A 26693-nucleotide genomic window follows, 5' to 3' on the forward strand; every position below is an offset into this window, starting at 1 on the left:
TAAAGTTAAAATAAAATTCTGGCCGTGACAGACGCCAGCAGCTTCCTGTATCAGTGTCTTATTATAATTTATATGGCATTCATACTTAGTCGTATAATGGCTTAAAGTGTGCCATTCAGCCACCTGCCTAATTTGAAGACATATCACTGCAGCCTTGACACTTTGGTGCAAGGATATGGATATTATGTAATATAAGGCACGTCTGGTTTACGACTTCCAGTCAGTAGCTGATTACTATGATGTTGCGATGCACATTACTGTACTACTGTGTGCTGTTCCCGGACCTACACCTTCTGTAGCCTCAGTGTGTGGAATTTACAAGTTGAAACTCCATATAGACAATGCAACCGCTGTCGAGCAACACATCGAATTTTATCTTTTCAGATGAACTGCGACTGCAGTGAATCAGCATCCTCACACCATTTGAAATTCGCTAAAGACTCGACGACAACATAAGCTAACACGTGGTTCAAACTTCAGAGTTGGTTCTGAGCAGTCACGCATGACGTCATACGCTTCCGCAGGGCTTCACGAATGGACGTTGACATTTGAGTCTGACGACCCACATGCAGACAGGTTTTCATTCAGAATGGGGACTGTCCCGGCTAGGAGACGCTGCTGTTCATTTTAAGTTGAAACCAAATATGAGCGATCAGGTCAACAGCAAGCGACGGGGGCATGCCCCAGTCTTACACTTTTATATCACTCCTCTTTTCCGTAGATGAGAGCTTTAACCATACATGAAACAAAAGCAGTGGAGAGAAATAGGATAGTGTCGGCCCCATTCAGAGGGCCAACCGCTTCATTGGGTTTTTGGTAAAATAACTGACAGTCAGCTGAAAAACACGTGCAACACAGTACAGACATGGTGCAACGTGATATAAAACGTTCAGAAGGACAAATGATGGAGCAGATCGAACACTAGCTGATGACAGGAGAACATCCACACACTGGCCATGAAAGACAAAGACTCGCTCTGAACAAACTGTCTGAAACTCACTAGAACAACATCACCTTCATGTTCTCATCTTCACACCTCCTCCTCTGCACCAGCAGGAATGAAAGTAGATGTTTATGGTGCAGTGATGAGAGTAATAACATGCCAAATGAAAAGCATTACCAGCTATCTATTATGATGAAGCTCCTTTAGACAAACAACACGACTCTATTCTATTCTACTTTATTCTATTGTAAGAATCATGTAAAAAGCTGCAGGATTAAAAGTGACTTGTATAACTTTAATAACTTGGTTCTACCTGCTGAAAAACTCCCTGATCTCATTTCCCACATAACACAAACACCTCGGACCCAACTACACTTGTGTGTGTGTGTGTGTGTGTGTGTGTGTGTGTACAGAGTGATCTATCATGTCAGCAGGTGTGTTTGGGCAGGAGTGTGAGTGTTCCTCCAGGACACAGGAGGCGTCTCTACCTCCTCTATCTAACACACACACACTGAGGAGCCAGGTGACCAAAACTCAAACCCAACATGGAGAGGTTCAGTGAATGTGGAGGTGAAGGTGTGGAGGTGTGTCAGTGTGTCAGAGGAGACTCTGTAGAAGGACAGAGTTCCAGCAGACCGGTCCAGATACACTCCTACTCTGACAGAGGAGGAGGGGGAGATACTTATCTTTGTTACTCTACCATTATGACGGGCAGTGTATCTATCACTAGTACAGTACAGACTCCAGGACTTTTCATTATATCCAAGAAGACAGTCATCATCTTCTCCTCTCCTTGGGATTCCTCTGTAAGTCACTCCTATATGAACAAGTCCTTCCCACTGTACCTCCGTGTAACAGCGGTCAGTCAGACTTTCTCTACTTAGAACCTGTGTCCAGAAGTCAAATCTGTCTGGATGATCAGGATACGACTGCTCCTTCTTCACCAGTGTCACCTTTCTGTTGTCCTCAGACAGAAGGAGGTGTCTGTGTGCTGTGTTTGGGTCCAGTATGAGTTCACAGGCATCTGATGGAGACAACAAACACAATACAGTAGCGGGTGTTGAACTAATATTCCTCTTCTGTTTGGTTTGTGTTGATTTAGTCACAGGTTGGAGCTCATCTATCAATATGTTCATGAATGTGTAGGTGTCCTCGTGTACTGTATTTGTTTTGCCACATGTTCTGCACGTGCATCTTGTTTACAACGCAGCTTCTACGTCACGTGATAAGAGCTCTATAAGACAACTGGACATGTCTATTTCAACTGAACAGTTCGACATTAACACATTATTTTAACTGTTTACACAAATAATCAAAGCACTCTTTGTTATTGTATTCCTGCTGAGTGTTTCTGTGTGTACACGCATCATAATAAATGTCACTCATAATAAATAATAAACATAATAAATAATGTGAATCATAATAATAATAATAATAATCATAATAAATAATAATCATAATAAATAATGTGAATCAGAATAAATAATAATCAGCATAAATAATAATCAGAATAAATAATGTGACTCATAATAAATAAGGTGAATCATAATAAATAATATGAATAATAATAAATAATGTGTTTAGTGAGAGTGTAGATTAAAATATCTTCTCTGTTAAATACCCAGACTGGTCATAAAAACATCGTGTACAGTCAGTACAATGTACTGGTTGTGACTGGAAGTGGTGCAGAACATCTTCTGTTGTTGTCTTCAGAGACCAGATTGTCTCAAGTGTAGTTGAGTTTCTAAAAGGACAATTTAGGAGTTACTCTAACCTCAATATTTGCAAAAGTAATTAAAAAAACAGCATCAACAGCCTTGTGATGACCTGGCGGCCTGTCCATGATGTCTCCCCGCCTGCTGCCCGATGGCTGCTGGGATAGGCTCCAGAGTCCCGCGACACTGAGAGCAGGATAAGCGGATCGGATAATGGATGGATGGATGGATGGATGGATGTATTTATTTATTTGTCACATCCCTGCCTGGTCAGCCCCTCCCTCGTCAGGCCGCTCCCACTGCCTTACCTAGCTCATCTGGTTCATCGACTTCACCTGGAGCTCTCCAGAGCTCACACCTGACCTGCATCTCCAATCAGGCCGATCAACCCATCTCGGCCAGGATAAGAAGCCGCTCGGCTCTCCAGACGATGCCAGATCGTCCTACCACTACAAGTGTTTTGACCTCCCTGCCATTGCCTGGACCACACCTGTACACTTACCACGACCCTGCCAAGACCACCACCAGCGCGGGAATCACGACCCTGCCATGCCCACCACCTGTACGAGAGCCTTGTCCCTGCCTAAACCCAGCAGACAATAAACATGCCTCTTCGCCCCCCCCCTCCCCCATCCTGTGTCTCGTTCAGATTTTGGGTCCTACACCTGGCATCCCTGACAGAACGATCTGGCCAACATGGACCCAGCAGACGTTGAGGCATTACGTGCTGCCATAGAGGGCCAAGGAACCCTGATCAGGAGACATGACACCGCCCTCCAGGATGCTGCCTCCTCTATGCAAGCCCTCTCTGCCAGTGTGGGAACCCTCACCACTCGAGCAGCCCTAACAAACCAAGGCTTACAGGGCCTAACCCAGCAATTCATGCAGTTTCATGGCTCAACTAAACCCGCTACTACAGCAAAACCCGGCCCAGGCCCCAGTCCGAGCCCCAAAACTTAGTCATGCCCCTGTACAGCCCAGGTGAGAACCCAGCATCCCCAACCCCAGCGGCCCTCTCGCCACAGCGGTGCTGTCGGCGTTGTCCTTCTGCCCGTCCACCGGAGAGGCCCTGCGTCCTGGTCAGCTCCCGATTGGTCCCAGCCGTCATGCCGCCTGCCTGGGATCCCTGGCCCCATTCGTTTTTCCCGCGGCTGCCACACCACCTTCGAGGTCTGTATCCCGCGCGGCTGCCGCGCTGCCTCCGAGGTCTGTATCCCCCGCGGCTGCCACACTGCCTTCGATGACTGTATCCCCCGCGGCTGCCGCGCCACCCCCTAGGTCTGTATCCCCCGCGACCATCCGGCTGCCCCCGAGGTCTGTATCCCCCGCGGTTGCCGCGCCGCGTCCGAGGTCTGTCTCCCCCGCGGCCATCACACTGCCACCTCCGAAGTATGGTTGCCCCGCGGCCGTCCCACCGCCTGCAAGCTCAGTCCGCCGGAGCAGGACACAGACGAACCGGCGCCAATACTCCCTTCTGCATGCCTGGTGGGCACGCTCACCTGGGAGGTTGGATTGGTGAGGGATGCCCAGAGGACTCCAACCAACCCAGATAACGGCCCTTCTCACCGTCTCTTTGTGCCTGACCAGGTCCGTACCCAGGTTCTCCAGTGGGCTTACACCTCTCAGTTCGCCTGTCACCCTGGAAACAACCGTACCCTGTTTAAGCGCCGGTTCTGGTGGCCCACCTTCTCTTCAGACACCCACGACTACGTCCAGGCCTGCACGGTGTGCGCTCGAAGCAAGTCTTCTCACCTACCCGCCTCTGATCTCCTATGACCCCTGCCTGTTCCTAGCCGACCTTGGAGCCTCATCCTGGACCCGTCCCTCATCCGGGACTTCCATCACGTCCTTTCTGGTCGGTCATCAGGAGTCGCCCGTAGAGTGGGGGGGGGGGTCCTGTCACGTCCCTGCCTCGTCAGCCACTCCCTCATCGAGCCGCTCCCACTGCCTTACCTAGCGCATCTGGTTCATCGATCTCACCTGAATCTCACACCTGACCTGCATCTCCAATCAGGCCGATCAACCCATCTCGGCCAGGATAAGAAGACGCTCTGCTCTCCAGACGATACCAGATCGTCGCACCACTTCAAGTGTTTTGACCTCCCTGCCATTGCCTGGCCCACGCCTGTACGAGTACCATGACCCTTACAAGATCACCGCCTGTACGAGAACTACGAGACTGCCAAGCCCACCGTCTTTTGACCTCCCTGCCATTGCCTGTAAGAGTACCACGACCCTGCCAAGCCCACTGCCTTTTGAACTCCCTGCCATTACCTGCACCACGCCTGTACGAGTATCATGACCCTGCTAAGCCCACCGCGGGTACGAGAACCATGCCCCAGCTAAGCCCACCGCCTGTCCGACAGCCTTGTCCCTGCCTAAACCCAGCATATAATAAACGTTCCTCTTTGGCTTTTCCCCCCATCCTGTCTCTCGTTTTGCTTTTGGGTCCTACCCCTGGTAGCCCTGAAAGTATTTATCAAATGTGCTGACGTATGACGTTTCCATCCTACTCTTGTGTGTATTATGATGACTACCAATCATTCATGAACTGGAGTCACGTTCACGAGTCCTTATTTATCATGAATTAAAATAAGCTAATGGGCTGTACTGTATTAATGTAGTCTTAATATGTCACAGCGAGAGCAGGGAGAGGACCCAAGTGCAGACAGCGGAGAAAAACCGGGCCAGAACAACTCTTTAATTACACAAACACTTACAAACAGCAGGTACAGACAAAGGGGAGAGCTCACAACAGGATGTGGCGCTTCCGGCGACCAAGAGTCCCTGTGAGTGCGTGAAACGATCTGATAGGGAACCCGGGAAACCTAGGGTAATATATACCTAGCGGGGCCAATCAGGGAGACTGGTCGCAGGTACCGTATGGCCAATCAGAGAAAGGGGAGGGAGATTGGGCACAGGTGCGCCGAAACCCCAATCAGAGGAAGGGGACGGGCGAGTCCCGATGACCCAGACCACACATTCATGACAGGACACCCCCAGGTGACAGATTCCAGACGTCCCAAAAAAACAACCAAGAACACCAAGAAGGATGGACATAAGAGGGTCTGGGAGGGCCTTGGGACCCAGTGGTCTGGGAGAGGACGAATGGGGCCCAGGATCTCAGGTGATGGCCCGAGGGCTGGACCGATGGATGCAACTGATCCGGAGAGGGACCAGGACGCAGGACCAAGGGGCAGGACAGCTTCGGCAGAGGGCAGATGGATGACCAAGAGGCCGACGACGCCAACAGGACCGAGGCGGCCGACAGAGGCCTCTGAGGTAGTTAAAAAGCTCCTCAGTGGCAAGGTGCCAGGTGTGTAAGAGATTTGCCCCGATTCTGTTTGTGATATTCATGGACAGGATCTCAAGGTGCAGCAAAGGTGAACAGTGTGTCCGTTTTGGGAACCTCAGAAATGCATCTCTACTCTTCGCAGATGATGTGATTTTGTTGGCTTCATCAGAATGTGACCTCCAGCATGCACTGGGGCGGTTTGCAGCTGTGAGTGAAATGGCCGGGATGAGAGTCAGCACCTCCAAGTCTGAGGTCATGGTTCATTACTGGAAAATGGTGGATTGCTCCCTCCGGGTTGGGGATGAGTTTTTGCCTCAAGTGAGGGAGTTCAAGTGTCTCGGGGTCTTGTCCACAAATGAGGGTAGGATGGAGTGGGAGATTGATAGGTGGATTGGTGCAGCATCAGCAGTAATGCGGACATTGTACCGGACCGTTGTGGTGAAGAAGGAGCTGAGCCGGAATTCAAAGCTATCAATTTACCAGTCAGTCTTCATTCCAACCCTCACCTATGGTCATGAGCTTTGGGTAGTGACTGAAAGGGTGAGGTCGCGGATACAAGCGGCTGAAATAAGTTTCGTCCGTAGGGTGTCTGGGCTCAGTCTTAGACATAGGGTGAAGAGCTCGGATATCCGGAGGGAGCTTGGAGTAGAGCCGCTGCTACTTCGCGTCGAAAGGAGCCAGCTGAGGTGGTTCGGGCATCTGATTAGGATGCCTCCTGGGCGCCTTCTTTTGGAGGTTTACCGGGCATGGCCAACTGGGAGGAGACCCTGGGGTAGACCCCAAACTTGCCGCAAGGACTACATGTCCAATCTGGCCTCGGAACGCCTTGGGATCTCCCAGAAGGAGCTGGAGGGCGTTGCTGGGTAGAGGGACGTCTGGAGTGCCCTACTTAGCTAGCTGCCACCACCGCGACCCGACCCCGGAGAAGTGGCTGATGATGGATAAATGAATGAATATTAGCCCTAACAGAATTGTAATATTAGTCTTAATAGAGTCTCAATAGAGTTTTAATAGACTTTAACAGCGGGGCTCTGGTGAATCAGAATCAACTCAAAAGTCTCTCGTAATTCTCAGGGGAAAAAATCAAAAATGCGTCCTGTCCCTGAAAAGACGCTCTTGTCAAATCCTCTACAACACAAGGTGGGCCCATTTAACACGGGGACTTTACAGTATTTTGTCCCTTTAAGTCTTCTTTTTCAGTAATTAAATGAATATTACACAGGGAACAATCACAGGAAGTGTTTCCAGTCGTCTGTTAATCATTCTAAACATTTTATCTCACTTCAATAGTTTGCTAACACGTTTTCTCAAGTCTTTTCTTCATATGTCCATATTAGAGGACAGAGTCTGTTCAAATAAGACTATTTCATGAATAGAAGTGAAGGTTTCTGCATAAAGGTGTCGCTGTGAAGGCTCAACACATCTTAGGTGTAGTCACAGGTCTTCATACATTTCTGTCAGACGTGTGAAAAAGTTGATAAATCCACTTTTCATGTAGAAACCTCAGCATGAAGGGACCACACACACATTAGTGTTGAAGTTCCTTGATAATGAGACCTAATGACTGTTAATCTCTCAGCAGTGTGATGAAGACCCATTATGTCAACCTTCATCTTCCTCCCCAGCAGGGTGTGAATGAATGGATGTCCCACACTGCTGTGTGGACCCACTCTCCATCTAAACAGCTGAATGTGATCTGCTTTGTTCTCATGAAGAAACTAAACACAACTTACACTTCCTCAGACCCAGCTCCAACCTGCACACTCCAGCATGGTCCAGCCTGGGGGTGGAGGAGAGACACAGTCACACCAGCACCTCCTCCATCTAATACACCTCCACCCAGTATCAGTCCTGTCCTCTGTTACAGAAGAACCAGTCTGATCCAGCATCAGAGTAGGAGGAGACATCCTTGTAGGAGACATGATGAGTGAGTGTCATCCAGCTGGTCCATACCTGAGAGAGTCCAGTCTCCAGTGTGGATCCTCCAGTCCAGCAGAGAGCAGCTTCCCTCCTGAGTCTCCTGGCTGGTTGTAGCTCAGGTCCAGCTCTCTCAGATGGGACGGGTTGGAGATCAGAGCTGAGAGCAGAGAAGAAACACCTTCCTCTGAGACCAGACAGCCCGACAACCTGAACACACACACACACGCACACACACACATTAATGATGGATTACATTTATACAGCACTTTATCTGGACAGCCAAACGCTTCACATTGAAGGAGGAAACTCACCTCAACCACCACCAATGTGTAGCACCACCTGGGTGGTGCACGGCAGCCATTTTGCTCTTCCTCCATTTATTCCCCAGTGTCTAATCTCCGTGTCTCTCTTTTTCCTCCCAAGACTCTCCCTCCGCGACTTCCACGGCTCCCCGCGTCTCCCTCGTCCCCAGCGACCTTCACGTTTTTCCCCGGACCTCTCCAGCGATCTCCCCAGTGTCTCTCTACCTGGACCCCTCATTTTGGACTTGACCTTCTGGATGTCGGACCCGGACTTCCTCAGACAACCCCTTTTGGCATCACGGACTGGACTTGCTTGCCAGGTGCACGCACATTATTCAACACCTCCTTGTCATTTACACACCGCACCACACATAGGCTAAAAACACTCACACATAGTTATATACGCAAACCACTGGACACCACACATAGTTTATTCACACATCCCACTAACAGAACGTTTTTGTGCCATACATTCCCCCCACTCTATTCCATTTATTATTTTGTGGCAGTATTTGTTATCTCCCTTCCTTGGTATTCCCCTCCCCCAATAAAACCGCCTTTTGGATTTTGAACTGTCATCCTGTGTCTGCCTGCCTTGGGTTTCGCCACACGGGTCGGGTTCTGGTTCGTGAGCACAACACAGATGTTAGTGTCCATGGACCACTGGTTATTTGGTAAACTGTACGGGTCACTGTCAAGTCCCACTTCCTTTAATCTAAGCAGATAATCTTGCATTATAATCCCGGTTTCACTGTTTCCCCTACCAGAAGCAGCCATGTTGCGTAATGTTTTACCATTCACTGTGACTGAGGGGGCGTGTCCCAATGGGAACGTGACGTCAATGCATATCCTCTATAGGGAAGAAGGTGAGACCACTTTCGGACTTGTGCGAGTAAGTATTATTTATCTCTATTAACGTTCAGGACTCATTGCAGAATAGAGCCAACGTAAGATGTGTTAACGTTATGCTAACGTTGACGTTATGGAGCTAGCTATGAAGCTAACTTGTATGACGCTAACTATGGAGCTAGCTATGAAGCTAACCTAGTTTACACAAGATATGTATAGACCCCTATACATTATGAAGTAGGCTAATTTCATGCTTTGTTTTTTGCAGTTTGGATGAAAGGAAAGGAGTGGCTGTGGGGTCGACCTACAGAAATGAAAAGCAGGCCAGGACCTTCATGGGATACATCGCAGCAATGGAGAGGCAGAAAAATGGAGGTGGCATTGAGAGAGCAAAGTTTCTGTCTCTTCTGGCATATGGCTCAACTGATAGTGCCGTGAAGGAGGAGCTGGTCTATCTTTGCTACTGAAATGAAGGGAAAATCGAATCAACATTTGTGGGCATCCAGACGGTGTAGAAGGCGGATGCAGCAAATGTCACAACAGCCATCGACAGCATGATGGAGAAGATGTCCTCAGATTGGGACAGAAAGCTGGTTGCTGTGGCCACATATGGGGCAGCGGTAATGACAGGAGCCAAGGATGGTGTCGTCAGTCGCCTTAAGCAGGACCGGTGTCGGTACTTGATCTACTCACCCTACCGGATGTGCGACTACAGATGACATCACTACACGCATTATGATCGGGTAGGGCCTAGTTCAGATTAGGAACAGCGGGAAACAGTAGATTGATGTTAGACGCTGCTCGGGCCTTCAGCGCTCATGCGCGTTCGCTCGTCCAGGGGTCCTGAGCCTGCGGCCTCACTCCTTAGAGGCAGCTCGGGCCTGCGGCCTCGCAAATTTACTAACCAACTCCATGTCAACGTGGATTGTAAAAACACAGCTAAATAACTATATAGCTAGCATTAAACAACGCTAGCTAGCAACGTAATCCGTGACGTCATATGTAGTCGAAGGACCCCGAGTCGATATTGTACCAGAGCAGAAATGGAACCCACAGCGGCAGTACATTTTTGGCATACACTGCATGGCACACCATCTTGAATTGGCCTTCAGAGATGCCATCCGCAGCAACAATGTATACCAGAGGGTTGAAGACCTAAGTGGGCTGTACACGTTCTATCACGTCAGCCCACTGAACAGAGCTAATTTGATCAGCAGCTTCCACATTCTCTGCCATACACCACTGGTGCTTACCTGAATCGATGGCACCCGCAGGGTAGGGCCAGTATTGGTTGTGGTTGCTATAGTTACCAAGCCTCCCTTCCGGTCTGCCTTTGTTGCAGTCAATGTTGTTTTTCCTGTTTTAACTAAATGGCTGCCGCTGCACGTTTCCATCTGCGTTGTGTGATTCATTGATGTCGTCTCTCATTACTGGCGTGGTGGCAGCGCTTACCAGACTTACGTCCCGAGGACTGATATTTACCGAATTAATGGCGGTAGCCCTTCCAGGGGAATCACAGGGTAGTTCCGTCTACCACCAGACGCAGCTGGGCTAGCTCAGACACAGTTGTGCTAGCTAAATGGGCAGCATGGCGACACACAGAGCACCGAAGCAGTGGTGTTTAACAAAGACCAAGACGGTGAACTCTTTTGAGAGCTAATGTTGGGACAGATAGCCAATTATTGTCCTGTAATCTCTCGTCACAGCATAGTCAGGAACTCCACATCTATTGACAGCATATGGAAAGCTATTCGTCTACATTATGGCTTTCAGTGCACCGGGGCTGTGTCTGAACTCCCCATGTCAAAGCAATCCATCCCTGTCCGGACAAGGAGGTCATGTCCCCTTTGTAAATATGCCGGCAGGCCTGATAATCACTTCCTCAGCAAATGTTCCTTTTTGCCCCCCCCCCCCAAAGATAAAATGTACATGGCAAAGTCGCGCCAGGTTTTGAGAGTGCAGGTCGAGACTGATGATGAGGTAGAGGAGTGTGTTAGTGGGGAGCCAGCGCCATCTAGTGGTGTGAAACGTGTACTTATCAAACAGTCCCCTTACCTTGATGCCTTCCATGGACACTGACCTGTGCATCTCACCGTTGATAGTGGGGCAACAGGCAACATGATGAGGGCCTCATGCCCGACCAGGCTGGGCGTCACCGTCACAGGAAGTACGCAGTCCGCATTCCAAGCAGATGGCTTGTCCCTTGTGAAAGTATTGGGAGAGACGCAGACACACTTCCAGAGCGATGGCCATGACCTCTATTTTGAGGGCCTCGTCGTTGAGAATCTTGAATCTGACATCCTGGCTGGAATTCCCTTTACGGAAAGGAACGACGTCTCCATCAGACCAGCCAAACACCAAATCTACCTGGGCGAGGATATATATACCGCTACGGCACCCTCCAAACACCGATGGACAGGCATGCCGTACGGCGCGCGGACGTTCTCCGCGCTCAGGATAAATCTACTGTGTGGCCAGGGGAGTATATCGAGCTCGAGCTGCCTCCTGAGCTGTGCAATGTGGACAGTGAGCCGGCTGTTGAACCACACGTCGAGGTCTCATGTGACCAGTCTGACACACAGCAGTGGCCTGCCCCAACTTTGCTACGGGGTGTGTCCGGGAAGATCCGTGTCCCAAATCTCAATGGTGAGCCGCAGCTGGTCCAGAAAAGCCACCACCTATGCCGTGTCCGCGCCACATATGTCCCGTCACTCAGTGACGCCGCCGTGCCAGCTGATCCCCCCAAACTGGCCCCGACGACCATGTCAGCCTTGTCCTCTGACCTTGTCGCTCTGGATCCAGATAACATCATGCCTGCTGACATCAGAGATGAGTTCTGCGCCCTGCATAGAGAGTTTGATGTAGTGTTTGATCCCCACTTTGAAGGATATAACGGCGCTGTGGGTCCGTTCCAGGCCAGGGTGAACATGGGACCTGTCCTACCTCTGCCCTTCACCAACAGGTTGGCTTGGCTTGCCATATAAGCAGAGTGCTCTGACTTCAGATGGAGTCTCATTGACGACGAGCGCAGAGACACTCTCAGGGACACTTTAACCCACTTATGTGTGGGTCTGTGCCCTCTCGACGGCCCCTTTGCTGTGAGCAGGACTGACCCTGCCCCTGGTTTTGCTGCATTGGAAGGGGATGGAGCCCTCGCTATGCACAGACTAGTTGCTGAGGTGGGCAACGCCAAGAACGTCAATAAGAACCCAGTGGCGGAGAAGGCTGTTCAAGAGATTCAGGGGGAGATTCTTCGTCTCAAGCCTAACTGTAGGGCTGTTACTCCCCTGTTACTCTCTGTCGCCACGGCCAACCTGAACAGTCGTGTTAGGTCGCGTGGATTGTCTGCCCGTGAAATGCTGCTTCAGCATCACCAGTTCTCCCATAGGCAGTTGCCTGTGGTTGACCAGGATCTCATCTTGAAACAACACTCGGAGCATGTTACCAACCATCCGTACAGCATGAAGTCAAAGGTGCCCTCTGGTCGTGTGGCCGTGCCTCCCGCCATTCGACGTGGTGAACTGGTGTACCTGTATGGTGACCGGAATAAGTCAAAGGCCCGTGACAGGTACCTCGTCACGAGTGTGGATGGTTCATGGTGCAATATCCAGAAGTTCACGGGGTCTCAACTTCATCGCACCTCCTACAGGGTCAGGCTGGGTGATTGCTACAAAGTGGAAGGTACCTCTACGGCCTGTGAACCCCTCACGGACGATTTCACGTCTGATGAGGACTTGGACAACCCTACCCCGCACTGCCCTGACATACCGCCAGCCACTGCCGAGCCCCCACCCACACCTTGCCTGCCTTGTGATAACGATATGAGGCTGGGGGATGAGACTGGGCCTCCCGTCGAGGTCGAGCCTGGGTGGGAGCTCCCCTGGCGAGTGTGTGCCTGCTCTTGCACCTGATGCTGCACCTCGACGCTTGGAGCGTCTCCGGCGCTTGCCACGGCATTTAGAGGACTTTGAACTTTAGGCCAGTTGTTTGTGTGTACTAGTGATAATGTTTTGTCTTACCTTACAGGCCTAGTTATATAGCCTGAGCTGTGATGTTGCTATTGTTGTACTGTGTGTGTGTGTGTGTGGGGGGGGGGTCTTTCTTTTGGAAAAAAAGGGGTGACGCCAGTATTGGTTGTGGTTGCTATAGTTACCAAGCCTCCCTTCCGGTCTGCCTGTGTTGCAGGCTCTGTTGTTTTTCCTGTTTTAACTAAATGGCTGCCGCCGCACGTTTCCATTTGCGTTGTGCGATTCATTGATGTCGTCTCTCATTACTGGCGTAGGGCACCTGCTTCGTGCGCTGGACCACTTCTTACAGGGTTACAAAGGAATCACTCAGCACCTGGAACAGGTAGTGTCTCTAGTTTGCCTTACTACACCAAAGTAATTTGTCAATGTGTGTTTTGTCAAAATAATGAAAATATTAATGTAATACAGTAAAAAATTTAATTTAATATGGACTTGTTGATGGAACTATGAAAATGTGCCATTATAGAATAGGTAATATCATAGTTATTTGAAAAGAAAGTAACTGGCTAATTGTGTTTGTCTGTGTTTTCTAATGTATTTCAGATTCAATCTCTTGATGCTCAAGGTGGCAGTGCTGTCCAGCAGGCCAAAGCAAGGAGGTTCTTCAGCACCGCCAGGGAGACTGTTGTGGTCCAGTTCTGCGGTTTCCTCCATGACATGCTCACCTCAATAGGGCAACTGTTATCAGGGAGTGGCACTCAGCCGGGGTGACAACAAGGCAGTCACCACCTCACAGGCAAAACTGACAGGGAGGCTTGTAGAGAGCATGAAGATCGGGTTCCAGGATGCAAGTGTAGGGGTTCTGTGTGCCACGAAGCTTGTCGACTTTAAGAACTGGCCAGAGTCAGGGGAAGCAGCAGCAGGTTTGTTTAGTATTATGTTTTGTATGACAGGTCACTCAGGTCTCTACTACTACAGTGTCATTATTTCATAGACTGCAATAAAAACTGTATGAAGCTGTAATGTAGAATTTGTTGTGTATTGTTTCAGATTTTGGTGACACTGAAGTGGATGCCCTGGTGGACCACTTCAGGCCTGTGCTGAATGACTCTGGGGTCGATACTGAGCTGATCCCTGACCAGTGGACCATCCTAAAGACCAACTTCTATCTAGAGCCCCAGACCCTTAAGAAGACCAGCTGGTGTGACATCAACAGCGGTCTTCAGTCCTCATGCCCAGACATTCTGGCTTTGGTATACCCTGGTGTTGTCCCTGCCTGCCCCCACAGCAGAGTGTGAGCAGGGTTTCAATGTAATGAAGCAGGTGAAGACAGACTGGCGCCCTCTCAGACCTACTCCTGGTTCAGCTGTCTTCACCAAGCATACAGGACTACAACCCCACCTGTGCTGTGGAGCTGTGACACCAGGAGTCCATAAGGAGCAGAAGACCAGACTTCATGGACAAAAATAAGATGGGGGGGGGACGACTGAAAGTGAGGAGTCTAGTGAGGACGACTGACTGGGGGTGGGACCCATACTTTGAACCTGTACTTTGAAGTTCAATTTAAATGCATACAGGCATGTTATTTTGTTGCACTTTGTTGCACATTGCTTTGCTGCACTGTTTTATTAACAATACAAAATGAAATCAAATTATTTTTCACTTACAATCTGCTCTGGCCACTGCTATTATTCACCACCATAATGTGTTATCATGCAGATTAACTGTATGTATGACACACAACACAAAAATCTCATTTTATTTTTTGGCCGGTAAAAAAAGTTTGGCGAGTAGAAATGTTCACATACCAGACATTTGGATGGTGAACCAAAAAGTTAATTTCGGACCCTGCATGTGGCTGAGGGTACTGACCATCTGCAGCTTTGAGGGACATTCTGATGTTAATGGAGCCAACACACAGTCATGAAGCCCCACAGAGAGGCATCAAACCCAGCAGTGAACAAGAACCCCCCACCTTTACAGATCATGTGACGACTACACATCATATAGATGATGTCATTAAGACTGTCATGTTTTGTTCTTAGGAGGGCACAGTGATGAGCACACATTGTGTGCTCAGAGAGCTGCAGAGGTCAACACATCTTTTTGTGTTCTCATAGTAGAGATGTGAGTGTGAACAAACTGCCAGAGGAAGTGATGCCTCCTCCACTCCTACAGTATGTCTGTAATAGGAAGATGAAGTCGCTCTTCACCCCCGAACCTGTGGCCTCCACCTCTACATTTAAAAGATAGACAAGACCACTAGACCATGAACCTGTACACAGGATTACCACCTCACATTCATGTGTTCATACAAGCACATGTGTATTTAAGTTGTGTTTGATACACTACAATATAATCAGAACCAGTGCAGTATTTGTCAGGTGAAAACAGAGTTACACTGCAGACTGAAACAAGAAATATGAATTATAAATATATAGCTGGATATGGTCAGAAGGAAGGCCTTGCTATGCCTGTTAGACTACTTCACTTTTTTCTCTGAAAACAAAACTATATTGATGTGTGATGCACTGACAGGACCTCTTTGCTGGTGGATGTGCTCATGGGAAGTGGTTGACAGGAAGTAGGAAGTAGAAGCACAGCTTGTTACTACACCTGCTTTGTTATTCCTCCAATCAGAGAAAACACCACCCAGGTTAGGATGTAGTGACTGCCATTAAAGTGGATGTAAATGAGGACCGAAGTGGTCCTGTGTTGAAGAGGTTTAGGAAGACTGACCTGAGAGTTTCCAGTCTACATTGTGGACTCCCCAGTCCAGCAGAGAGCAGCTTGACTCCTGAATCCTGCAGATCATTGTTACTCAGGTCCAGCTCTCTCACACTAGAAGAGGAGGAGCTGAGGACTGAGGACACAACTTCACAGCTTCTCTCTGACAGATTACAGGAACTCAACCTGAATGGACACACACACACACACACACACACACACACACACACACACACACACACACACACACACACACACACACACAAACACAATAAGTATGTAATACATTTATACAGCACTTTATCTAGACACCCAAAGCGCGTCACATTGAAGGGGGAAACTCACCTCAACCACCACCAATGTGTAGCACCACCTGGGCGGTAAATGAGGACTGAAGTGGTCCTGTGTTGAAGAGGTTTAGGAATACTGACCTGAGAGTTTCCAGTCTAAATTGTGGACTCCCCAGTCCAGCAGAGAGCAGCTTGACTCCTGAATCCTGCAGATCATTGTTACTCAGGTCCAGCTCTCTCACACTAGAGGAGGAGGAGCTGAGGACTGAGGACAGACCTTCACAGCTTCTGTGTGACAGATTACAGGAACTCAACCTGAATGGACACACACACACACACACACACACACACACACACACACACACACACACACACACATCACTCTATCATATACTAATGGATCTAATACTTTTGATTTTACTATTTGTTTTCATCATTACAACAGTTTGGATAATAGTACTTTATTATAGTACTCATCTAAACACGGATATAACAAAATATTACTACTACGAGAGTACTATTACCGCTGCTACCTTTACTAGTAGCCCTACAATAACTGCAATGGCTGTTTGTTATAACACAATTTGTACTACTACTGCTACTACTGTGACTACTAATACTATTGCTACTACTAGACTAGTTGTACTGCTACTATTACTGCTTTTACTACTGCTGCTGATTCCAATACTACCTGCTTGTTTTATGATTACTGCTACTTAAAACTATTACAACGACTGTTTTGATAGTTGTAATTATTCTATCATTTTAATGTCTTTAATACTTTTGATTTTAGAACCTGTAACCCCAGTAACACTATCAATCATCAGCGGAATGAAACAATATTTTCTCACCAATGGAAAAATATAATCTATACACTTACAGAGCTGTACTGGAGGCTTTGACCACTGGCAGCAGCCTCAGAAGACCCTCCTCTGAAGCAGAGTATTTCTTCAGGTCAAACACCTCCAGTTCCTTTTCTGAAGACAATAAAATGAAGAGCAGAGCTGACCACTGAGCAGGAGAGAGATGGTCTGTGGAGAGTCTTCCTGATGTCAGGTACTGTTGGATCTCCTTCACTAGAGAATGGTCATTCAGTTCATTCAGACAGTGGAACAGATTGATGCTTCTCTCTGGAGAGAGATCCTCCCTGATCTTCTTCTGGATGTACACGACTGTTTTCTGATTGGTCTTTGACAATCTTCCTGTCTTTCCCAACAGGCCTCGTAGGAGATTCCAACTACGCTCCAGTGAGAGGCCCAGGAGGAAGCGCAAGAACAAGTCCAGATGTCCGTTTGGACTCTCTAACGCCTTGTCCACTGCTGTCTGGTAAAGGTCTGGTTTTTTACGTTTATATCCAAGTGGTTTAGACCTGCAGGCGGTTGACTGTGTTTGTGACAGCAGATTGACTCTAGTTTTAATGAATGAGAGAAAGACATAAAGAGCAGCCAGAAACTCCTGAATACTCAGATGGACAAAGCAGAAGACCTTGTCCTGGTACAGCCCACACTCCTCTTTAAAGATCTGTGTGAACACTCCTGAGTACACTGAGGCTGCTCTGATATCAATGCCACACTCTGTCAGGTCTGCTTCATAGAAGATCAGGTTACCTTTCTTCAGCTGTTCAAAGGCCAGTTTCCCCAGAGACTCAATCGTCTCCCTGCTCTCTGTATTCCAGTGTGGCTCTGTCTCGGATCTCCCATGATACTTCACATTCCCCTGGATGGACTGAACCACCAGGAAGTGGATGTACATCTCAGTCAGGGTCTTGGGCATCTCTCCTCTCTCATCTGTTCCCAACACGTGATCCAGAACTGTAGCAGTGATCCAACAGAAGACTGGGATGTGACACATGATGTGGAGGCTTCGTGATGTCTTGATGTGTGAGCTGATTCTTCTGGCTTGCTCCTTATCTCTGAATCTCTTCCTGAAGTACTCCTCCTTCTGTGGATCAGTGAACCCTCTCACCTCTGTCACCATGTCAACCCACTCAGGAGGGATCTGATTGGCTGCTGCAGGCCGTGTGGTTATCCAGAGGCGAGCAGATGGAAGCATATTCCCCTTGATGAGGTTTGTCAGCAGCACGTCCACTGAGGTGGACTTTGTGACATCAGTCCAGATCTCATTGTTCTGGAAGTCCAGAGGAAGTCGACACTCATCCAGACCGTCAAAGATGAACACAACTTGGAACTCGTCAAAGCTGCAGATTCCCGCTTTCTTGGTTTCAATAAAGAAGTGATGAAGAAGTCCCACCAAGCTGAACTTTTTATCTTTCAGCACATTCAGCTCTCTGAACGTGAATGGAAATGTGAAGTGTATATTGTGGTTGGTTTTGTCTTCAGCCCAGTCCAGAGTGAACTTCTGAGTTAAGACTGTTTTCCCGATGCCAGCCACTCCCTTTGTCATCAATGTTCTGATTGGTTTATCTTGTCCAGCTAAGGGTTTAAAGATGTCTTCACATTTGATCGTTGTTTCTGGTCTCGCTGGTTTCCTGGATGCTGTTTCAATCTGCCTGACCTCATGTTCATTATTGACCTCTCCGCTGCCTCCCTTTGTGATGTAGAGCTCTGTGTAGATCTGATTCAGAAGTGTTGACTCTCCTGGTTTAGCGACGCCCTCAAACAAACACTGAAACTTCTCCTTCAGAGCTGCTTTGAGGTTACTCCGGCACAAGGTAACAAGGATTTCTGAATAAACAAATAAACCAGGGAATCAGTGAATGGATGTTACTGTAAGTGTGAGAAACAGAAACTTTACCAAACTCCATAGTATTACTTCAGCTCATCACTGGTGGATGGACAAGCAGGTCTGATTTAAGACAAACAATGAAGACATGTATATAATTTATATAAAGGGTAGATTTATCCAAGTGCATTCCCACAAACAACCTGCTTCATTTCTACTGTAATAATATTTTGATGGTTGCTGTTCCAGCTCTCGTAGTAACCACGTATTAGTTAGGAGCTCTTTACTGGGATTATGGGGACAGTGGTGATGTCTTAAAGAGGTTCTCTCTGGTATTATTGTTCTGATGTGAACCAATGTCATCAGCATTTTACACCCACATCATCCAACCAATAGCTTAACCAGATTATCCATTAGATTTCTTTTATTTACCATCCAAATGGAAACTGTCTGAACCTCCTTTGATAAATCTACATTTTCAACAGAGTTTGAAAATAGTTCCACCTCCCACTTTGTCTCTATTAACCCTTTACATCACAGGTTCCCAAACATTGGGGTCGCAACCCTAAGCGGGGTCGCATTGAATTGAAATGGGTTCACCTGAAATTTCTAGTAATTCATCAATACAAATAATAATAATTATTATGATACTAAAAACAACACACACGATTTAAAACAACTCATTCCCCTCATAAAAATCGAATTCTCAGCAGGAGCTGATTGTGGACTTCAGGAGGTCTAGAAGCTCCAGCCACTCCCCCATACACATCAATGGGGTGGAAGTGGAGCATGTTTCCAGCTTCCACATCAGCGAGGACCTTTCGTGGACATTAAAAACCCAGGCCCTTGCGAAAAAGGCCCAACAACGCCTGCATTTCCTGAGGAGGTTGAGGAGCGCCGTCTACCCCCCAAAATTCTCACCAACTTCTACCACTACACCATAGAGAGCATCCTGACCAGCTGCATCTCAGTGTGGTACGGCAACTGCACCTCAGTAGACCAGAAAGCTCTGGCCCAGCATATCACCGATACCCAGCTCCCAAGAGAAAACACGATGAACCCTTCCTTCAGTTTGGATTTACTAGCATAACTGAACACAACGAGGAAAGGCCACATATCTGCTGTTTGGTAACGTCCTGTCTATGGACAGCATGAAACCCAACAAGCTCAAGAGACATTTTGAGACACAGCATAAAGAATATGTAGGCAAACCAAAATCTTTCTTTGAAAAGAAATATGCCGAGCTGAATAAGCAGCGAGTGTACTTCAGAAAGACAACGACTGTCAGTGAGTGAGCCTTGAAAGCATCTTTTGAGGTGGACGAGTGTCTTGTTGCAAAGGCTATGAAGCCACATACCATCGCTGAGACTTTGATATTGCCAGCTGCCATTGAAATGGTAAAAACTATGTGTGGGGAGGGAGAAGTGCAAAAACTGAAGACAATACCATCGTCTGATAACACAGTGAAAAGAAGGATAGATGCCATCGCTAGTGACCAAGAGAGCACACTAACAGACCGACTACGAAATTCCCCAGCCTATGTTCTACAAACGGATGTCAGCACAGAAGGGAGAAATGCCCAGGCTTTGACATTTGTTCATTATATGCAGGAGAATGCTATTCACCAGGGTATTTTGTACCGTCTCCCTCTTCCTGAACAAGAGACTGCCAAGGCAATGTACCATGTCTCCACAACTATATGGAGACAACAACATTCCATGGGAGCGTATGGTAGGGTTTTGTACAGATGGGGCTCCATCTATGGCGGGGTGGCGAGCAGGCCTACGTACGTTAATCGTGGAACTGGCGCCCTCTGTCGTGTGGAATCACTGCATGATTCATCGTGAGCGACTGGCATCTAAGGAACTGAGTGTGCCCATCACAGACATTCTGCAGCAGGTTGAAGCCATGGTGAACCACATCAAACCACATCCACTGCATGCAGGTCTACTTGCCAAACTATGTGGCGATGTGGGCTCTGAACACGACAACTTGCTCTTTCACACAGAGGCACGGTGGTTGTGGAGAGGGAGGGTGCTGGAGCCATTTTTAAGTTGAGAAATGAACTGTTGGTGTTTTTCATTGATGTGAAAAAAACCAAACAGATTTTGTCGACTTTCTGTGTGACCAGCAAAAAATGCTCCTCTTGCGTATGTAACGGATATCTCTGGAAAACTTAATGAACTGAAGATAAGCATGCAGGGAAAAACAAGAATATCGTGCAGATGAGTGACCGTGCTGATGGATTCAGGAGGAAACTCACATTCTGGAGAGAAAGCCTTCCAAAAGCAAACGTCACCCCTTTCCCCCAGCTGAGCAAGTTTCTAACAGACACGGCATCGATGACCAGTGCTCCACAAAGATGATGTGCCAGCCCCTGAAACGCCTACAAGAGCACTTTCCCACTTACTTTCCAGACTTGGATATGTCCAAGTTTGACTGGGTGAGGGACCCATTCCACTGTGCTGCAGGCTCGGTGGACCCACCTGCCACTGCTACTGAACAGCTGATTGAACTGAGCTGTACAGAACACAACAGGGACCGCATTCACGAGTGGCGATGGAGGAATTCTGGTTTGGTGCAACAGAAGAGTACCCAGAGATCTCACAGTGTGCTTTAAATCTGTTGGCTCCTTTTGGGAACACATATTGCAAAAACAAATACCGGTGTGAGTTCCACTTGGAAAAGGAGAAGGAAAAGCAGAGATTAAGAGGAAAGGAATGGAGATATGGCAGACAAGGTGGGAGGAAGACCAGAAAGGAAGGGGGTTTTACAAAAGAAGAAGAAGAAGAAGAAGAAGGAAAGACATACTTGTGTGAAGTGGATTTAGTGCTCTTGTGTGCATGAAGTCAAAGCAGTGTTGGTGAGTGGATGTAGCTGCAGAGATGAGATGCACTCTGTCTACTACACCACCCAACTTTGAAAGGCTGCAGCGAGATGTGCAAACTCAACTGCCCCATTAAATATCTGAGCGACACCAACCATGGGTCCTGTGGGAGGGGGCTCTGAGCAGTCTGAGTATGTGTGTGTGTGTGTGTGTGTAATTTTCGTATGGTTTTTTTTCCCTTATTTGTATATTGTGTTTGTATTGTGTGTGGGAAAAAGTAGATGACTCATAAAAAACTTGATAACAAAAAAGAGACACCAATCATAAAACACCAAATAAATATACAGAGTTGTCATGGGTAGAGCCTACATGTGGTCTAACATGAACATTTTCTTGCAGCAAATTAATTCTGGTGTAATTGTAGAGTGTCTGGGGTCAGTGGAGGTTAGTGACTTCAAAGTGGGGTGACGAGCCAGAACAGGTTGGGACCCCTGCTTTACATGGTGTTGAGGCTTTGGAATAAAGAGTCTCTTACTGCTCTCCAGACGGGCAGCCAGCTCCTCCTGCTTCATACTCCTCAGGAAGTGCTGGGTGATCTTCAGAAGTGCCTCTCTGGTACTCCTGCTCTGCTCCTCCTCTTCCCTCTGTCTCCCTAAGCACTCTGGGTAATCTGAACTCAGAACCTTCTGGAACCTCTTCAGCTCCTTCTTCACAAAAGTGACAATGTTCTCCTCAAGCAGCTGGAAATGAGTCAGTATGTGAATTAAAGTTTCATGCTAAAGTCATGGAACAAAACATCAAGCCCATCTGTCACTGATTAAAAACCACTGGTGTGAACAGTGGAGCATGAAGACCATCATGACCAGAATGATGTTTTTCATTTCATCTGTAGGTGAAGTAAAAGCTGTTGATGTACATTTACACACCATAAATATGGAGTCCAGGTCTGTTTGATGCTCCTGGACAGACTGACCACTGAGAACCTCTGACCTCTCCTGGTGGTCTCTGTGGAGCACACATGACATGTTAGGTCTCTAGACACACACACACACACACACACACACACACACACACACACACACACACACACACACACACACACACACACACACGAGGTTGCAGGTGTTGTGTAGTGATGGATGCAGGCAGAAACACAAGGTGAACACCACTGTAAATACTGATGTGGTTATTAGATGAGATGTTCTGAGAGAAGAACCTGAACCAGCAGAAGGTTCAGACCAATTCCATGTGTCATGACTTGTTACTACCTCTGTCTGTTCAGTAGAGTCTGATAACAACCAAACCATCTGTTCATATCAGCTGTTCAATTCTGACCTCTGTTCAGTAGAGGGGTGTCCATCTTTGAAATTATTAGGTGGATCCATAGAGTGGTCACTCTTCATGGACACACAGCTGGGTGCAGGGGGGTCTGGTCTCTCCTGATGGGTCCTGCTAGAAACAGAGGAAGACTATTTAATAAGTCTTGTTCTGAAGATGTATTAAGTAGGTATGGGTCAGAACAGTCGACTACTGTGTCAGCTTTTGTATGTTTAGATGTGAGGTTTTTATCTTGTGTCAGTCCATCAAACTTTATTTGAATCCCATCTTTCATACCGGTTAGTGCAGTTCAAAGTGCTTCACACATGACTGACAAGCCCATAACAACACACAACAATCTGACACAACCTGACAATAAGGAACATATATACACTTGAATAAAAGCTAGACAAATAAACCAGATAACATAGATTAAAAGGACAAAACCAAACAAAGACAAGTAAAATTGATAAAAACATGATAATATTAATAATAATAAAATAACAACATAAATACAATCTAATAAGTGAGTAAGATAAAGTAAATCAGTAGATTGTAGATCTTTTATAATGATGTTCCCGATGGATCTGACCAGCTTTTCTTAATGTGTTAAAGTAATTAAATAGATGAACCAGCTATATGTAGATTAGTGCTACGTCAGTTTGGCAAATGACTTTTCTGAGAGGGAATCGCTGGTTGTTAGTAAGCAGCGTGTTACTGGTAGGGACACATTATGGTTGTTCGAGTGAACGCACTGATCTTGTCCGCCAGGTGAGGAAGGTGCTTGTCTCGGCCTTGAAGCTGAAGATTTAATTCATTCAGCTTTCAAATATATCGCTGAGATAGGACAGGTTCATCAGAAATTGTTCTTCACTAAACTTGCTTGCAACTTCATGCATACACTCCTCCTCCAGAAACACCCACATTTCCTCTCTGAGCTGAAAGACTCCCGACAACACTTCACCTCGCGAGAGCCACCTAGCGTCGCTGTGAAACACCACAGCTGAATGTTCAGCTCCCATCTCCCCACAAAGTGCAGAGAACAGCCGCGCTCTCAGGGGTCTTGTTATGATGACGCTGACCACGTAAGAACATGGGTCAAAACCTGGTTTAGGTCCGGGCTAATCAGTCTTGATGCTAGCGCTGCTCTGTGTATGACACAGTGCGTCCATTGTGCGTTTGGCGAGACCCTCTTGATTAGTGGCTGCAGTCCCTTCGTTTTCCCTGCCGTGGTCTGTGCACCATCCGTGCAAACGCCCGCACAGTTCTCCCATTTCAGCCCAGGTTCTGTCAGGTACCAGTCCAGAAGCCTAAACAGCTCATCAGCCGTCCTGTACTTGGGACGTACCTGCAGAACAGCAAGTCCTCACACAGTGGCTCTGACGTGACAAAGCCAACAAGAGCAATAAACAAGCAGTCTTTACTGCTGTCAGTAGCCTCGTCCACTAGCAAGGTGAAACGTTTGTCTTTCAGTTTTTCAGCGAGTTGTTCTTCAAGGTCATTTGAAAGGTCGCATATACGTCTTGCAACTGTGCCATTGGACAGAGGGACAGCCTTCAGTTTTGCGGCGCTTGTCTCATCAAACATAGTTGACACCATATCTAAAGCCACGGGAAGTATGAGCTCCTCTGCTATTGTGTGTGGTTTCTTGCACTGGGCAGTTGTGTATGTGACTTTGTGTGACGCCATTAGTGCTTTGTTGTTCACTGATGCAGGACTTACAAAGCCATGCTCCTGCTGACGGTATGCACCAAGTCTTCTCTGACAGAACTCCAGTGGCTTGTTGACATGACCGGGGTGTAATGTCTCTAAGTGTCTTCTTCGTGTGTTTGGTCTCACACTACCAGCTGCCAGAGTTTTCACACATAAAATACACACTGGTCTCTCCTCATCTCCCACCACATTCACTGTGAACCCAGGAGCAAGACAGGCTTCGTCATATTGTCTTAACTTGGTTTTTGGTTGATTACCGTCAGTGAAGCACTTTGTCTTGTTTGTCTCGGAAACATCTCCTGTCTTTCTTTTCGTCCCTGTCAAATGTCTCTCCATTCTGAGAACCTACAGACTCTGTCTCATGAAAGCAGGTTTTGTTGATTGTTCCACCGTGAAAAAGATTCTGATGTCAAAAGAGTAGTTCCAGTCTACATTCCCCACCAGTCACACATGTGACCCCTGTCATACCCATGTGCCCCCCAGGGGGGCGCCACACACTTTGAGAAACGCTGGGTTAAAGGAAGTATTGTAAATGCTCATAGGTATCAGGAAAACACAAATCTTGCCATAAGGAGAGCATCCTGACTGGATGCATCACCGCCTGGCATGGGAACTGTCCTGCGCACAACCACAAAACCCTGCAGAGGGTTGTGGGACGGCCCAGGACTTCAGAGGATGTGGGTTTCCCTCCATCCAGGACATATATAACAGACGCTGTGTCAGCAAAGCCTGCACAATCATCAAACATCCCAGCCACCCCAACTATGGACTGTTCCAGCTGCTACCGTCAGGCAAGCGGTACCGCAGCCTCAAAGCCCGGACCAGTAGAACCCGGAACAGCTTTTTCCACCAAGCAACCAGGCTTTTGAACAACGAACATTAACGACACTAAGCCTGGTGCCGGACTGACTGGTGCTGACCTATGGTCTGCAGCGGATCATCAGTTTACCCACACACACACACACACACACACACACACACACACACACACACACACACACAATTTTGCATACAAAAATACACAATATGCAAACTACACACACACAGGCACATTTATCAAGGTAGAGCCAATACACACACAGCACCTTACACACCCCACACACTACGTATTATTATTATTACTGCTTTCTGTGTTGTTTTGTTGTTATGTTATTGGTGTTGTTGCTGCAGTGTTGAGGAGCCGAAACATCAGAATTTTACTCTCTTGTACTTACAGAGGCAACAATAAAGGATTTTGAATCTTGAAAGAAGACAATTTAGTATTGGAACAAGGACAAAAGTCAATTGAAATATTTTGGATCACCTTGCCTTCACCAATTCACCACATCAGCACAGTAAATATTGTCAATAATCATCACGCTGTGATGAATGGGACACACACCCAAAGAGAACATCTCTGTTGGACATTGTTATTGGACACGTGAAGAGAACAGTACTGCCCCTCCAATGCAAGAGAGGAACAAGAACTTTGGTTTTAACTGATGGTCACTACAGATGTGACCATAGACCTCACCTCTGTTCAGTAGAGGGGCGTCCATCTCTGAATGTAAGAGGTGGATCCATAGACCAGTCACTCTTCATGGACACACAGCTGGGTACAGGGGAGTCTGGTCTCTCCTGTTCTCTTTTTTCATTTCCCCCCTTTTTTCTCTGAATTGTACTTGGCCCCCCCTCTTCCGAGTCGTCCCGGTTGCTGCTCTGCCCCCTCTTCAGAGCCGGGGAGGGCTGCAGACTAGAGCCTGGTCTCTCCTGATGGGTCCTGCTAGAAACAGAGGAAGACTATTTAATAAGTCTTGTTCTGAAGATGTATTAAGTAGGTATGGGTCAGAACAGTCGACTACTGTGTCAGCTTTCGTATGTTTAGATGTGAGGTTTTTATCTTGTGTCAGTCCATCAAACTTTATTTGAATCTCATCTTTCATACAGGTTAGTGCAGTTCAAAGTGCTTCACACATGACTGACAAGCCCATAACAACACACAACAAGCTGACACAACCTGACAATGAGGAACATATATACACTTGAATAAAAGCTAGACAAATAAACCAGATAACATAGTTTAAAAGGACAAAACTAAACAAAGACAAGTAAGATTGATAAAAATATGATAATATTAATAATAATGAAATAACAACATAAATAAAA

At 47.3% G+C, this 26693-nt stretch overlaps 1 protein-coding gene across 1 annotated transcript; it reads right to left on the minus strand.

Moving 5' to 3' along the window:
* Nucleotides 1–1096: 1096 nt before the first annotated feature.
* On the minus strand, nucleotides 1097–26277 carry LOC130126768 (NLR family CARD domain-containing protein 3-like). The gene is made up of 10 exons (XM_056296394.1): nucleotides 26062–26277; nucleotides 22854–22970; nucleotides 22445–22523; nucleotides 22054–22258; nucleotides 16890–18693; nucleotides 16151–16324; nucleotides 15732–15905; nucleotides 7907–8080; nucleotides 7687–7733; nucleotides 1097–1967 (listed from the first exon to the last, which is right to left on the minus strand). Exons 1-10 carry the CDS (start codon nucleotides 26127–26129, stop codon nucleotides 1441–1443), a joined length of 3369 nt encoding a protein of 1122 aa, XP_056152369.1. The 5' UTR covers nucleotides 26130–26277; the 3' UTR covers nucleotides 1097–1440.
* Between the last annotated feature and the right edge of the window lie 416 nt (nucleotides 26278–26693).

This window comes from Lampris incognitus, chromosome 16, assembly GCF_029633865.1.
Source record: "Lampris incognitus isolate fLamInc1 chromosome 16, fLamInc1.hap2, whole genome shotgun sequence".
Lineage (NCBI taxonomy): Eukaryota > Metazoa > Chordata > Actinopteri > Lampriformes > Lampridae > Lampris > Lampris incognitus.